Genomic DNA, 16,739 nt, shown 5'->3' with positions numbered 1-16,739 from the left:
TATTTATATTTGCATGCTGCTACATCCAGAAGACTCACAACTACTAAGATGTTTAAGTCAAACTATGTATGACTGAGAATTAAAAACACAATTGAAAACTCAACTTCTGTTTCTAAATGCCACTTAGAATAGAAAGGCCTTATACAGCTTTCTGTGATTAGGATACAATCACAGAGACTACCAGAATGACACATTTATTTATGAATATGTTGCATGGATCATATATTTAAGATAATATACTGGATGGCTCTTAATGGTCTCAGAGGGGGGAGGGAATAATATTCTAAAGCGTCTACAATAACCCAAATAATATATGGGTTTTAAAATTAAAACTTACTGAATTGTTCCAGAATAAAGGAAGCCAGTAAAGGAAACCAATGCAGAGTACTGATGTGTTTCCAACAGCTACTCCTGTCAGCAAGCCACCAAGTTCTATACTAACCTTTTGTCTTCTAGAGAAGATGTCACATCCTTTTAAAGGTAAAGTGTGCCGTCGAGTCGATGTCGACTCCTGGCAACCACAAAGCCCTGTGGTTGTCTTTGATAGAATACAGGAGGGGTTTACCATTGCCATCTCCAGAGCAGTAGGAGATGATGCCTTTTATCATCTTTTCCTATATCATTGCTGCCCGATATAGCCATTTCCCATAGTCTGGGGAACATACCAGCTGGAATTTGAACTGGTAACCTCTGGCTTTCTAATCAAGTTATTTCCCCGCTGTGCCAAAATAGGGAACTGCACGGAACAGATTTGCGGTTTGTTTCAAGCTCAAAACAAAACACGGATGGCCAAAACATTTTGTCAAAACAGCAGTCGAACTGGTTGTTTCGACAGAACAGAACTTGAAACATTTTGAGTGTTTCAGCCATAGGGAACAATGGAGAAACTTGAAACACCCCATTGGTTCCCATGGGTAGCTCCTAGGGATACCAAAGTGGGTTGTGTGGTAGTGCATGATGGGTGCCCAATCCACAAAAGAAATGGGCAACAGGGCAATTTTAAACAAATTTTTAACCTTTACTCAAAGCCCCCATAGGATTTGGGGGGGATCCTAAGGGGTTTTGGGGAAAAGGTTAAAATTTATTTAAAATTGCCTGCTTGCCCATTTTTCTTTTGTGGTTTGGATGGTAGGTAGCATCCATCATTAGGGAAGTGCACAGAACTGCGGAGGCATGGTCTGGTGCCGGCGGGGGTCTCCCTTTAACGGTGGGGGGTGGGGTTGCACTTACCCCTCCTGCTGCTTTCCCCCAGCCGGGGCTCCCTTTTTCTAAAATGATTTTGGGGCGGCAGCGTTCCTCCCTGCCGCCCCTGCCCCCGTTGTTAGCTGGAAATACCAGAAGTCATAAGTGTGTGTGAGCCTGCCGCCGGCGGGGGAAAACCAGCAGGAGAGGTAAGTGCAACCCCCCGCCCTTAAATAAACACCCCCCGCCGGCACTGGACCAGACCCCATTCGAATCAGTTCAGAGGCCTCTAACATGGCCTCCGGACCAGTTTATGCACATCCCTATTCATCATGCCCTACTACCCAACCCACTTTGGTGTCTCTAGAAGCTACCCATAGGGGAAAATTTGGAGTTTTGAGTTTCCCCATTATTCCCTAAGGCCGGAATAAGCTGCACTCAGAGTGCACACACAAATTTTGCATTGCAATTTGCAATGCATTTTGCAACCCTGCCTTGAAAAACACTGCAAAAGGGAATCTGTTCCTCCCAACACAGAATATATATTTCAAACACAGTTCAAAAATGGTCAAAAAGGAATCACTGATCCAGAATCCACTGCCAGTCACAGTGCCTGCACTTCAGTAACATCATTGGCACAAGTTGCTCTCCCTCACACACAGTTATGACTCCTACGTTACTTCCTAGCATTGCAACAGCTGCCACAGCAGCAGCACCCTTAGCAGCAAGCATAGCCATATGCTCAACTAGAGCAACGTCAGCCAAAATGTTCCTTGATTCCTTCCTCCACTCCTGATGTATCTGACTCAAAAGAGGCACACTATAAGGGCTCTCTCTGCCTCCCAGTCCCTTTGAATACATCTTGGAACTCCATTCTTTTGTGTTCCCCCTCCCTCCTCCTTCCCCACAGCCAATGGGGATGCAATTGCCCATGACAACACTTGATTTGTATGACAACAAGCCAACCAAGAAGCAAGGAGATCAGAAGCCAAGTGGAAGCCAGTGCCAGAATTCTAATCAGCAAGGGAAAAACAGGCCTCCAAAAAGGCACTCAAAATGTCAAAACATTTCAAATCAAAATGGGGTAGTTTTGTTTGGAGCTTTATTTAGAGGGTGTTTTGTTTTGAACTGAAAATGGCCCTTTTCAAGTTGAAACGTTTTGCACATCTCTAGAAAAAATCAGGTCTATCCAACTTGCCTTTCCAAGCACAACTATGAGACCAAGATGCCCCAAAGGCGAGAACTGCATTGGCTCTGAAAAAATTTATTTATTTATTTTATTTTATTTATTTATTTATTTATCATATTTTTATACCGCCCAAAACTTACGTCTCTGGGCGGTTTACAAAGATTAAAAAGTAAAACATTAATTTAAAACAAAAACAAAAAATTTAAAAGCAAGAAATTTAAAACACAATTTAAAATTTTAAAACAATATTCTGAAAACCACATTAAAACAATCAAAATGATATCAGTTAAAAGCCTGGGTGAACAGATGTGTCTCTAAAGACTTTTTAAAAGTTGTCAGAGAAGGGGAGGCTCTCATTTCACTAGGGAGAGCATTCCAAAGCCTCAGGGCAGTAACGGAGAAGGCTCGTCCCTGAGTAGCCACCAGACGAGCCGGAGGCAAATGCAGACGGACCTCTCCCGATGATCTCAATGGGCGGTGGGATTCATAACGAATAAGACGTTCTCTTAAATACCCAGGGCCCAAGCTGTTTAGGGCTTTATAGGTTATGACCCACACCTTGTATTTTGCCCGGAAACATATCGGCAGCCAGTGTAACTCCTTCAATACGGGAGCCATATGGTTTCTCCTAGACGACCCAGAGACCAGCCTGGCTGCCGCATTCTGGACCAACTGTAGTTTCTGGACTATGTACAAGGGCAGCCCCACATAGAGCGCATTACAGTAATCCAGTCTGGAGGTTACCAGCAGTTGTACCACTGTTTTGAGGTCGTCTATCTCAAGAAACAGACATAGCTGGCGTATCAGCTGAAGCTGATACCTGGGACACCAAGGAGAGACTTGGATCCAGAAGCACCCCTAGACTGCGTACCTGTTCCTTCTGGGGAAGTGTGACCCCATCCAGAACAGGCAGATCAAAATCGTCTCTCGAGTTTCGACACCGCACAATGAGTACCTCCGTCTTATCTGGATTCAGTCTCAGTTTGTTATCCCTCATCCAGCCCATTACCACCTCCAGGCAGGCATTTAGGGAGGTTATGCCCTCTCCCGATGATGCTGACATGGAGAAATAGATTTGGGTGTCATCAGCATACTGACAGCACCCAGCACCAAATATCCTGATGATCTCTCCCTGCGGTTTCACGTAGATGTTAAACAACATCGGAGACAATACAGAGCCCTGAGGGACACCATACAAGAGTTCAGATTTTGAAGAACAACAGTCTCCAAGGGACACCATCTGGAACCTGCCCGAGAGGTAGAAGCGGAACCACTGCAAAGCAGTGCCTCCAACTTCCAACTCCCTCAGATGCTCCAGAAGGATACTATGGTTGATAGTATCAAAAGCCGCCAAGAGGTCCAAAAGGACCAACAAAGTCACACTTCCTCTATCCATTCTCAGTTGGAGATCATCCATCAGGCCGACCAAGGCAGTCTCCACCCCATAGCCAGCCCGAAAGCCAGTTTGAAATGGGTCTAGATAATCAGTTTCCTCCAAGTCTTTCTCAAGCTGGGAGGCCGTTCCAATCAGCTTGTCCACATCCTCAGGAGTCACAAACTGGAACTGATCCAACCTAACCACATAAGAGGAGTCGCTGGATACCTCCACATCAGATACTGAAGTAAATGTGGAGACGAAATCCAAGTCGGCCCGAATACGAGAGATTTCCCCCACAAAGAATTCATTAAACACATCACAGTGGGTAATCGATGGTTCCAAATTCTGATTCAAGGGAGGAGGGGAACATACTAGCCCTCTCACAACCCTGAACAACTCCGCCGGATGTGAACATGCGGATGCAATACGGGCAGAAAAGAATTGCTTCTTTGCTGCACGTATCGCCTGAGCATAGGTCTTCAAATGAGCTCTATGTTGCAATCTGTCGGATTCAAGCCGCACTCCAGTTGTCTACCTCGCCGCTTCAGCCCCCGTAGTTCTTCTGTATACCAAGGGGCCAGCTCTGAAGTGGGTCGGAGAGGACGCTTAAGAGGAATCATGCCTACCACCCCGGTGAGTTTGCTGTTCCAATTCTCCACCAGGACATCAACAGGATCTCCAGCAGAGCCAACACTGAATCCCTCCAAGGCTTCTTGAAATCCTATCGGATCCAATAACCTTGAAATCCTATCGGATCCAATAACCTTCTCGGGCGGACCATCCTAATAGGTCCCTCGCCCCTGCGAAGGTGGGTTGTGACTGTGAGTCCAACCTTAACCAGATGGTGGTCCGTCCATGACAATGGGGAAATCACAGGAGTCCCCACCCACAGAAAACCACCCTGATCAGAGTGAAAGACCAAATCAAGCGTGTGACCTGCAATGTGCGTCGGTCCCGAGACCACTTGAGACAGGCTCATAGTTGTCATGGCCGCTATGATCTCCTGAGCCGCCCTGGACAAATTGGTCCCGAAATGAACATTGAAGTTGCCCAGCACCACATGCCTAGGGGACTCCAACACCAAGTCCGAGAGCTCAGTTAGGGACTCCGTTGAGCAGCAGGGCAATCGGTACACCAACAGAAGTCCCAGTCTATCCCTGGTCCCCAAACTTAAGTACACACATTCGATATGGTCTGACACTCTAACAGGGATCCTGGTAAGGGGAATATTATTCTTGTAGACCACAGCCACTCCACTTCCCGTTCATTGTAAAAAATCTATACACCAGCTTGACACACAAATGGGGTAAATGTTCTCTTCACACACAAGTTATCACCATATAGAAAAAATGATATGTGATGTGGCTGAAACCCTGCAGTGAACTGTGAACTACCTATTCCTGGTTTCTAACCCTGTCAGTCATCACCACCATCTTCTCAAGCTGACTTGCATTCATTCTTCTAGACATTTGGTCAAAACGGAGACTACTTGACTAGGGTCAAATAAGAAGTAAAGAGCCCAGATGTCGCCAACACACCAATGGCAACTAACTCCAGATCCCCACATAATTATATCCAGTAATAAATATATTAAACACAGGATTAGACAAAATAGAATCCAGTGGAACTTTATAATGAGTTGTATCCTATGTTTCCCTTTTGTGGATAAAGATATTATGATCGGTGGCAAGAAGTTCTTCCTCCAGAGGAAGGAAACTCAAGATAAAATGCAATGAAAGCTCCAATCAGATATAAACACTAGGCATGTGCATTATCCAAAGTAGGGGGTGTCACAGTTCAGGTTCTTTTGGATCCTTTAGAAAGTCAGAATCGGTAAAATCAGCAAAATAAATAAATAAATAAAATCTCCATAGAAGTCTATAGGGAAATCACGGAAAAAACCCTGGCTAGCCTGAAAGCTCTGAAAGTTTGCACACAGGAAGGCAAGGATAGTTGGACTGCACATATTTAATTAGAAGTGAATCCAACCATTCATGGATTTTTTAAAAAAACCAAGAAATTATATTCACAGATAATGTGGAAGAAAAGTGAACTAACATCCAAGAATCTCAGGAGATATCATGTAACTTCAGAGAATCTATGCTTTCGCTTTAAATTGTGAATACAATTGCAGGTGAAATACTTTGAAAAGTTTAAAAATAAATGTATGGGCAGGCAAGCAAAGAGATGCCAGCAAGTGCCTCCCTTCCGCCTCAGCCGTGATTGGGGCAGGGGCAGGGAGCAGATTCTTGCCGCTATTTTGAAGCTCTAAAATGCTCAGGTATCTTCCAAACAAGGTTGGAGAAGTCTGACCCAAAATAGTCTCTGTGAAGTCGTGTCTGAACTCTCTCTGGCCTGGACAAAAATTTGACTATTTCTGATATTACCGATCCAACTTTGCACAGGCTTAAAAAACACCTATCAAAAATGTCTATCTTGCTTGGAACAAATAGAATTCAAAAACAGGCCTTAAAAGACTTAAAATACATGGTCCCACTGTCACATTACAATTACCTCATTGTGAATGGAATCATGTATATGTGTTGATGTACATTACCTCTTTTTTGCTAGAATCCAATTCTTTCCTTAATTTCACAGCAACAGCTTTAAATTTATTTAATTTTTCTTCCTTTTCTTTAAGTTGGTTTTCCAAGTTCACTAAACAAACACACACAAGTCACTTTAAAATCAGGGGGCACAAAAAATATTTCTGCAATATGAAATAAGCATTTATTAAAAATGTATAAGCTTCAGTATTTATACAGACTGTCAAACTGAAATTACAAGAAAACATTTTATATACTATTCCACACACACACTACAGATTTCAACATTGCTCTGTTGTACATGGCCTGACCCTATTTATGCTCACTCAAAAAAAACTCTTACTGGCTGACATCCTGACTACTTCAAGCAGCTGCAAGACCACTCACACTCTGTAGAAGTGGAGGGAAGTCCCTTAAATCAGCCTCCTTGGGACACAAAACCATCTTTTCATCTGTACACCAAATAGCACTAAATAAATCAATAGATGTACCTGTAGTGCTATTTAGCCACAAGGAAGTGGAAGAAAACAGACCAGAACTCATGCTGGTAGGCATGGTGAGCGAAAGCCATCTTCTTTATATATATTTCTCCAAGGTGTAACTGTCGCTAATCTCACGTGTGGCAGTGCTCGCAAGAATTTACGGGCAGCTGCCTGGATAGTGACGGGGATAGGGAAGAAAATGGAGGCAGCGGCCAGCTGTCTGGCAGGCAGGGAGGGAAAACACCAGCGAGCGAGGGAAAGCGGACTGGGAGGGGGAAAACAGACTGAAGCTGAAGGGGTGGGGGGAGAGAATGGGAGAACTAGGGGCGCAGATGCTCTGCACTGGATCAACTAGTTAAAAATAAAACCCTGTAACAGACTTCAGGAACAAATGCAATTATTTTTGCATATTCTCCATATTTCATTATTAATGTCAGAAAACATGAGTCTTGAAACAATGAAAAAACATGTTGCATATTGATAACTACTTACAAAGCAAAATGGGAAGCAAATATTTAAGAATTACCTATTTTTTGTATTTCTGATGATTGTTGGTCACTGTTAACTGAAGACTCTTCCACAGAACTCTGCATTGTAAACAAAATAAATAACATGGGGAGCTTAAGACTATCCTGTCTGAAGTTCTTGTGAGATAAGCAAAGCAGAGCTTAACCTGGAAACTCACCCCCCCAGCACTTTACTGCTACTTAGGGACTTCAATACGGAAGCAACAACACTGATAGCTGTTGCTGCAAAGTGGGTAGTGCCTGCTCCTAAAGGTACAGCAAGGGAATGAGCCTTGATCTTATGTTCTGTTCTGCTATGTAGCAAAATGTAAGACTGGGCTCATATTGTAACAACATCTTGCTATTTGTTTCCATATTACAAAGAGAAGCAGTTAAAACTCTTAAAGTTATAGGATGAGTTCTAATACGAATAATACCACTTGAATATCTAGGCATTTACATTAAAAATGCAGCATCATTCATTTGTGACAGCTATTTCTAGTTCGTCCTATTGAAAGAGAAAGAGAGAGAGAATATATCACAGTAGCAATAAGTTTCTGCTTTATGCAGAAACCCTGAAAGATTATTAAATTAAAACAGCAGATTTTCTTTACTGAGTTATCAGAATTTAGAGCCTAGAAGCAAAGAATACTGGAAGTATTCCAATCAATTAGAAAAGAGGTGACTACAGGGAGACATGATAGAGGTGTATAAAATTATGCAGGGAGTAGAGAGAGCGCAGGCAGAGAGAATTTTTTCTCCCTCTTATATAACACTAGAACCAGGGGTCACCCCATGAAACTGAAAGTCAGGAAATTTAGTACCGAAAAGAGGAAGTACTTTTTCACACAGCACATAATTAATCTATGGAGTTCTCTCCATGGGATGTGGTGACGGCCAATAGCATGGATAGCTTTAAAAGGGGCTTAGACAAATTCATGGAGAACAGGTCTATCAATGCTTAATAGTCTGGTGGCTATAGGCCACATCCAGCCTCAGAGGCAAGATGCCTCTAAACACCAGTTGCAGGGGAGCAACAGCAAGAGAGAGGTCATGCCCTCACCTCTTGCTGTGGGCTTCTCAGAGGCATCTGGTGGGCCACGTAGTAAAATAGGATGCTGGACTAGATAGGCCTTGGGCCTGATCGAGCAGGGCTGTTATTACGTTATCTCCCAAAACTAAAGGACTACTGTTGGTGTACAGCTCACCTCATTGTTCAACCAAGTCCCTAACTGAGCTGACAGACCTGGTTGCAAGGTTGGCATTGGAGTCACCCAAATTGTTGGTAGTGGGGGACATCAATGTTCACTATGGGACCAGGTTATCAGGAGCAGCTCAGGAGTTCATAGTGAACATGACAACTATGGGGTTATTGGTTTGGTCTGTTACTCTGATCAGGGTGGTGTTTCATGGATGGGGACTCCTGTTATGTTCTTCACTGTAATGAACGGATCACCATCTTGTTAAGGTAGGATTTCCACCTCTGTGGAGATGAAGGATCCATTAGGTTGGTCCACCGGAGAAGATTATTGGATTAAATAGCAATAGCAATAGCAATAGCACTTACATTTATATACCGCTCTATAGCCAGAGCTCTCTAAGTGGTTTACAATGATTTTTTAGCATATTGCCCCCAACATTCTGGGTACTCATTTTACCGACCTCGGAAGGATGGAAGGCTGAGTCAACCTTGAGCCCCTGGTCAGGATCGAACTTGTAACCTTCTGGTTACAGGGCGGCAGTTTTACCACTGCGCCACCAGGGGCTCTTTGGAAATAGGATTCCAAGAAGCCTTGGAAGGGTTTTGAGTTGGCTCTGTCGATAATTCTGTCGATGCTCTGGTGCAAACTTGGAACAAACTAGCTAGAGCAGTAGACACAATCACTCCTAAGCATCCTCTCTGATCTGTTTCAAACTTAGCCCGTGGTATTCGGAAGAATTAAGGGAGCTGAAGTCGTGAGGTAGATGTCTAGAGTGTGAATGAAGGACTCTACTCGAATCCAACAGGTTACAACATAGAGCACATCTGATTATCTATGCTCTGGCAATATGTGCAACAAAGACGCAATCTTTTCTGCCCATTGCATCTGCAAGTTCATACCAAGCAGAGTTGTGTAGGGTTGTGAGATGGCTAGTACAAGCCCCTTCCCCCTTGAATCCCATTTTGGAACCATCTGTTATCAGCTATGATGCTTTTATTTTTTTCACAGACAAAATCTCTCATATTTGGGCTGAACTGGATTCTACAAACAGGGCAGAGTCTGTTATGGAGGTATCCAGCAACTCCTCTTATGTGGTCAGACTGGATCACTTTCAGTTTGTGACTCCTGAGGATGTGGACAAACTGTTTCAGACTAGCATCCTACCACCTGCTCTCTTGATCCTTGCCCAACTTGGCTTATTTTATCTAACAATCAGATTATTGGAGAGGGTCTGATAAACATCATAAATGCTTCTCTGAGGGAGGGTAGAATGTTTCCTTGCCTTAAGGAGGCTATCATTAGAACATACTTGAAAAAACTTACATTGGACCCCTCAGAGTTAGGCAACTATAGGTCCGTCTCTAATTGCCCATGGTTGGGCAAGGTGATTGAGAGGGTGGTGCCTTCTCAGCTCTAGACAGTTCTGGAGGAAACTGATTCTCTAGACACATTTCAAACTGGCCTTCAAGCAGGCGATGTGATTGAGACTGCCTTGGTTGGCCTGATGGATGATCTCCAATTAGGTATTGACAGAACGAGTGTGATTGCTGATTCTTTGGGATCTCTTGGCAGCTTTCAATACCATCGACCATGGTATCCTCCTGGGTCGCCTGAGGGAGGTGGGATAGGGTGGTTCCATTCCTACCTCTCGGGTAGATTCCAGATGTTGTCACTGGGAGACTATTGCTCTGCAAAGCAAGAGTTACTGTATGGAGTTCCACAAGGCTCCATGCTGTCTCCAATGCTCTTTAACATCTACATGAAACTGCTGGGAGAGATCAAGAAATTTGGTGCAGGGTGTTATCAATATGTTGATGACACCCAAATCTATCTACTTCATCAAGAAATGGCATAACTTCCCTAAATGCCTGCCTGGAGGCAGTCATGGGCTGGATGAAGGATAAACAGAGGCTGAATCCAAATAAAACAGAGCTCTTGATTGTGGGGGTCAAGACCTGAGAGATGGTTTAGATTTGTCTGTTCTGGATGGGATTACACTCCCCCTGAAAGTTCAGGTAGCTTTGGAGTGCTCCTGGATCCAAAATTCGCTCTGGTTTCTCAGATTGAGGCAGGGGCCAGGAACACTTTTTATCAGCTTTGGCTGAAACATCAGCTACACCCATTTCTGGAGGCAAATTACCTCAAAACAGTAGTACATATGCTGGTAACCTCCAGGCTTGACTATTGTAATGCACTCTATGTGGGGCTATCTTTGTATATAGTCTGGAAACTACAACTGGTACAGAGTGCGGCAGCCAGGTTGGTCTCTTGGACAACCTAAAGGGACTATATAAAAATGATTTTTAAAGAATTGCACTGGCTGACAATATGTTTCCGAGCAAAATACAAAGTGCTGGTCATCATTACCTATAAAGCCCTGGATGGCTATAGGTCCATGGTACTTAAGAGTTTACCTTCTTTGTCATGCTGCCTATTAAGATCATCTGGGGAGGTCTGTTTATAGCTGTTGCTAGCTCATCTGGTGGCAACTCAGAGCTGCCCCAGGGCTTTGGAGTGCACTACCCATCAAAATAAGAGCTTCTCCATCTTCAACTGCTTTTAAAAAGACCCTTAATACATACCTGTTTTCTTAGGCCTTTCTTGATTTCTTGTTTTCTTTTAAACTGGCTTTCCTGTTTTCTTGTTTTATTTTAAATTTTTAAATTGTTTTACTGTACTTTGTTAAATCGTTTTGATTGTTTTACACTGTGGATTGCTTTTATTCTGTGAACCAGTTTTAACTGTTTATTTTAGTTTTATATTGTAACTTGGATTATATACACCACCACCCTCCTCTCTCTCTGGTGGTATATAAATAAAATAAAAGTGCAAAAGGAAGTGAACTAACATCCAATGACTTAGGATGAGAGTAGTCAAAGCAGAAATACACATTTTCAGGCATAATTCATAGCAAAGCTGTGCCCATTCATACTCCTATATCGTATGAAGTCTGATTATGTTTCGCTACATTTTCCCCAAGCAGGGATTGTTCATACTGTATGCTCTCCCTGCCATCCTTCTGGCCAATGGGGTTGCAGAGGTGGAGGTGTCATGCCTTCTCCTTCTTATTTAAGTGCACAGGTAGAAAAGGAGCAGGTATGTGCATGTATGTGATGGATACCTTGTGATGGAAATCCCTGCATTCTTTTAAACCTTTTAAATTAGTTTGCCGGCAAATTAGTTTTTTAAAAAAATGAATCAGGCCCTTCAGGTAGGAACAATTTTAAAAATTAAAGGAGAAAAAAAATAGAAATGAATGAACGGAAGTTGACTACTGGGCAAAGGAAACAAGTCTGCCCAGGGTGCTATCATGTCAGCAGACACTCAGCAAAGCCACACCTCCATCTCATCAAGATCCGCTTTATCTGTGGGGCCTCTCTACACATCAGAATGACAGAGTATCCCAGGAAAATGTTTTAGAAAGTGCAACTATTTTTGGACACAGATTCTCCGCATTAAGCTCTAATTGTAAAGATAAAATCTGAATAATTATGCTTGCTATATGAACGGTACTTTTCTGTCTCTGTCCTTAATTGGGGCTAAATCCCATCCTGATATGAATGCATCTCAACCCTCAGCATGCGAAAGTGCTCTAAAAGCCCCATGCGGAAAAGCTCCTGGAGATGCTGAGAGGGATGGAACCTGGGACCATCTGCTAGATACTCTACCACTGAGTTATGACCTCATCCCCCAAGGGGAATATCTTACAGCAGACAGTGCTCACACATGGTCACCCATCAAAATGCGGACTCTGGTTTGCAAAAGGAGTAATTCATGCTTATTTCTACAAGACTGGCTGAATCCTATTAACCCCCCTTAATCTGAAGGCAAATAATATTATGTTCCTTGATGACATAGGGCACATTCCCAACTTTGCTTCCAAAGGACCTTGAGGAATTAAATTAGAGTAATTCAATAATATAAGCCTAACCTTTAGCAAAGAAAGATCAGCTTGCACCCTGTTCAGCTCAGTTTCTTTTTGTTCTAGAATTAAGTTTAGATTCTTCTGCTCTTCTTCCAGTTTTTCCTCTTGCTCTTTTATTTTGCTTTCATGCAGTGCACATTTTGCAGATATATCTTCAATATGAGCTAGAAAATTTTTGTTCTCATTCCTGACTTTTTCACTGGCATGTTTCAACTCCTGGATATCTAGCTGCAGAGCTTCCTTTTCTGACAAAGCCCCCTCCAACTCTTCTCTTAAAAGGCGTTTTTCTTTTTCAGAGTCATCCAATTGAGATCTGAGCTCCATACAACAAGCTGTACTTTCTTCCTGGAGCCTCCGCATCTCCTGTTGCAGAAAAATATTTTCATCTTTCTGGGAACTCAGGCTCTGCTTTTCTTCCTTCATTTTTGCCAAGGATTCATTTGCAATTTGCAGCAGATCCACAACACTATCTTCTTTATTTTCATCTGGATATTTGGAGCCCATTTGCTCAAGGAAACTATGCAGCTGACTGACGAGATGTGATTTGAAGGCTTTTTCCTCATCAAGCAACTTAGCTAAATGGTCTCTCTCTTTATTGGCTATTTGCAGTTTCATTTCTAAATGTTCAGCTTGCTCTTTAGACATTAACCAGTTTCCCTTTTCAACAGCAATGGTTTCCAGCTCCTTACATGTTCGGTCTCTTTCTTCCTTTATTTTGCTATTTTCACAATGAAGAGTCTCTACTTCAGATGAGAGATGCTCTCTATCTTGCTGAAGAGCTTCAAGCTGTTGTTCAAATTCCCTCATCCTTTGCTGGTTCTCTTCCTTTTCCACTGAAGTGCCTTTCAGTTTCTCTGTTAACTCCTCAGCTTTTCGCTCTAATTCATGGTTGCAAAACCTAAGAGCCTCAACCTGTTGCTGAAGTTCTGCAACCTTCCCTTGTTCCACTTTGCATTCTTCCTGGAGGTTTTCAATTTCTTCAGTGGAGCATTTCATTTCATCAAGGATGCTATTGTTCCGCAAGGAAAGCACACTCTCCTTTTCTTCCAGTTCTTTTATTGCAGTCTCTTTTTGATGTAGTGAAGTAATGAGTTTCTCATTCGCCTCCTGAAGTGTGCCTATTTTATGCCTCAGTTTTTCCACCTCTTCTCTTGTGGAGGAAAGTTGTTCCACTTCTTCCCGGAGATTATTCACTGTCTCAAGGAGAACATCCTTTTCATTGAATGCAGCTCTAAGCTTTTTCTGTAGTTCATCAACATCTGAAGCCTGTTGCTGTTTCATAGATTGAAATTCTCGGCTTATCTTCCCAGCTGATTCTCCCAGTTCAGCTTGCAGGGTCTCCATCGTTTCTCTCAAGTTCTCGTAACCAGCAATTGCTTCTTCTTTCTCCTGCATGTGCGTTTGACATTGTTCTTTAAGATCCTGTATTTCAAGAAACAATAACCTCTTTTCTTTCTCTGAATTTGACAATAGAGTTTGTTTAAGCTCACAGATTTCTCTTCCATGCTTTTCTACCAGATCTTGAATTTCTAGACTATGCTCTGTTGTGGTATTTTGTTGTTGTTCTCTTATTGCCTGAAGCTCTGATTTCAGTCTTTCAATCACACAACAGTGATCCTCTTTGGTAAGTTGTAGTTCATTGATCTTGAACTCCAAATCTTCCCGCTCATGAAAGTATTCATCCTTTGTATGTTGGACTTCCACTTCCAGTTTCATCTTAATGTTATTCATATAGGTTAATTCATCTTGTAGTATACTGTGTTGAGATTCTAATTCTTTTAAAGAATTCTGTAAGTGCCTGACTTTTTCTGCCATTTCTGTTTCCATATGTACATTTCTAATCTGTGTTTGGTTTTCTTCATTTTTAGGTGAAGTTTGCTTTATATATTCCAGTTCATGTTCATAGTTCTCTTTACAAGCATGCAATTCATCCTGCATGCTTTTCTCTTTTACCCTGTGCTTCTCTATTAAGTCCTGCTTTAGCTGATCTAAGGTATTTCTCTCTTCTTCACATATGTGAGCAGAAGTTTCAAGCTGATGCCTCAACTCTGACACCTCCTTTTGGTGAGTTGTCTTCAGTTTTTCCAATTCTTCATCTAGTCTGTCAATTTCATTTTGGTAACACTGAGAATTGCTTTCAATAACATCATGCAGCTTAACAATTTCCTCCTTATCCTCACTGGAAGCTTCTAACTGTTTTGTAAGGTTCAAGATCTGTTGCTCATAGTCAGTATTTGTTTTCTGGACCTGTTCCTGTATTCTTTTTCTTTCTTCCTGCCTATTATTAAGAAGTTCAAGCTGTTCTGTGAGCTGTTCTTGTTTCTTCACTTCTGCATACAATTCACTCTGTAGCATGGCGATGGAGTCATTATATTTGGACTGTGCTGTTACACATTCAGTTTTAAGACGTTCAATTTCTTTCAGGTAGCCAGTGTTAGATTGTGCAAACTTCTTCTGCAAATCTTCTTCTTTGGCAACAGCAGCCTAATTAAAAAAAAGAAGTGGTGGTATCAAATGATATGCTTTTAAAAAAAGTAAATTTGTACTGATTTTTCAATAAAGAACAAAACCAAAACCATCCAATTAAGACACACACTAACCCCATTTTACATAACTGTCAATTAAATAACAACAACAACAAAAAAAAGATAAAGAAACAGCAGAAAGGAAAGCGAAAGATCAGAACAGAACCACACACATACACTCCGTCAAGATTACTAACTAAAGAAAAGAATGAATCAGGCAATTATTTTCGCCTTTCCCCACTCTCTTCCCAAGATTTGTTCACCTTTTCCATCCATTCTGGAACCTTACTCCTCATTTCCCATAGGTATAATGCCTCGTTATTCGTGCTTTTGTTACTTGTGGTAGTAGGCAAGGAATGGTACCCACGTGAGTAACAAGGAATACTTGTATATGCACCAAATAGCGATGTTCCAAAACAGGATTCAGCGTCCAAATCATGGGCACAATCCCTTTAATACCCAGGGCTTACATAGCCCCTTTAAAGCGGAGGAGAGCAGGTCCATACCTGCTCCTCCACCGCTTGCTGCCACTTCTGTAATGGTGGCGCTCCTCCCAGCTATGACTGCATGCTATTGCACATGTGTGCCAGAGTCAGGCAGGGGCAGCTGGGAGACAACCCGACAGCGTGCGGTCATAGCTGGGGGAAGTGCCGCCATTACGGAAGTGGCAGCATGCAGAGGAGGTATGGACCTGCTTTCCTCCACTTTCAAGGGGCTGTGTAAGTCCTTGGTTTTTAAAGGGATTGTGCCCACAATTAGGATTAAAAGAAAACATAATAGAAGTGGACCAAAAAAATAAATAAATTGGCATCCAACATCATGCCATGAAACTGCAATCTTAGATGTAATCTTCCCTATCTACACCAGTCTTCCCATCCCAGCCCTGAACATATTTTTCCCCTCAGTTTAGGGTCAAATATGGATCTACTTCAAGATATCAGATAGCATCCAGACCTTCAAGTTGAGCAGTGTTCCATCAATAGATGTTCTGTCTTGGAAAGAGTGTTACATTCGTGCAAAGGATCTCTGTGTGAACAGAATGACCCCGTGCGTGAATGCAACAGTTTTTCCATTCATGGAAGGAACTTCCAGTGAGTAGCACTCTATTACAAGTCTGAATGCTACTCATTGTTTCTAAAGACACAAGAGTTTTGTGCAGTCTGCTTGAATCATTCTTAAAAGTATTTTACATTAAATCAAGTTTTAGCAGGACATACTTTGTAGAAGAAAATGCATGGCAAATCCTAAATTATTTTGGAAGACAAGATACATATCAGGGATTTAAATGAGTGGGAAAATGAGAAGGCAGTGCATAAGAAAGCTGGCAGGAGTCGTTAGAATAAAGTGATTGATTCCTTGAAAGTTTATGCAGTGTTTGAATGCTCCATTTTATATTATCACATGTCTGCATGCTAGCAAATGCCTCTCTGTTTACTAGGAAATCTTGAGAAATTATAAATGGTACTGTGAAAAACTAATCCAGGGCTATGGGCCACTAAGGCCTTCTGAAGGCAAAAGTGGGTGGTTTGTTTGTTTGTTTTCTGCTTTCTATAGGACAGGCCAACTGAGTATCCCATTCCCATAGAATTCAACTAAAATTGGCAAAGGCCCAGTTCAGACATAAAAGGAAACTGGAGGTCCCTTCACCTCCAGGTTCCTAACCCAAACGTTCAAACTTGGGGGTATGGATTTAGCGGGAATAAGTGAACCGTGGTTTCCCTCATTAAACTCCACTCTGAACCTTCAGTCAGAGTGGAGTTTTGCCATTTCTGCAGTGCCAGTGTTACATCTGAATGCTAGCATT

General features: G+C 42.2%; 1 protein-coding gene across 1 annotated transcript in view; it reads right to left on the bottom strand.

The window, feature by feature from the left end:
• Positions 1–16,739, bottom strand: part of GCC2 (GRIP and coiled-coil domain containing 2) — a 59,271-nt gene that overhangs the window by 34,616 nt on the left and 7,916 nt on the right. The window contains exons 6-8 of the mRNA XM_053309221.1: positions 12,417–14,894; positions 7,304–7,364; positions 6,307–6,407 (exon numbers count right to left, since the gene is read on the bottom strand). Coding sequence (XP_053165196.1) covers positions 6,307–6,407; positions 7,304–7,364; positions 12,417–14,894 — 2,640 coding nt within the window. The remainder of the gene's footprint in view (positions 1–6,306; positions 6,408–7,303; positions 7,365–12,416; positions 14,895–16,739) is intronic.

This window comes from Hemicordylus capensis, chromosome 3 (genome assembly GCF_027244095.1).
Source record: "Hemicordylus capensis ecotype Gifberg chromosome 3, rHemCap1.1.pri, whole genome shotgun sequence".
NCBI classification, from domain to species: domain Eukaryota; kingdom Metazoa; phylum Chordata; class Lepidosauria; order Squamata; family Cordylidae; genus Hemicordylus; species Hemicordylus capensis.
Note: the sequence above shows the minus strand (reverse complement) of the source record. Positions and strands in the feature narration are given on the sequence as shown.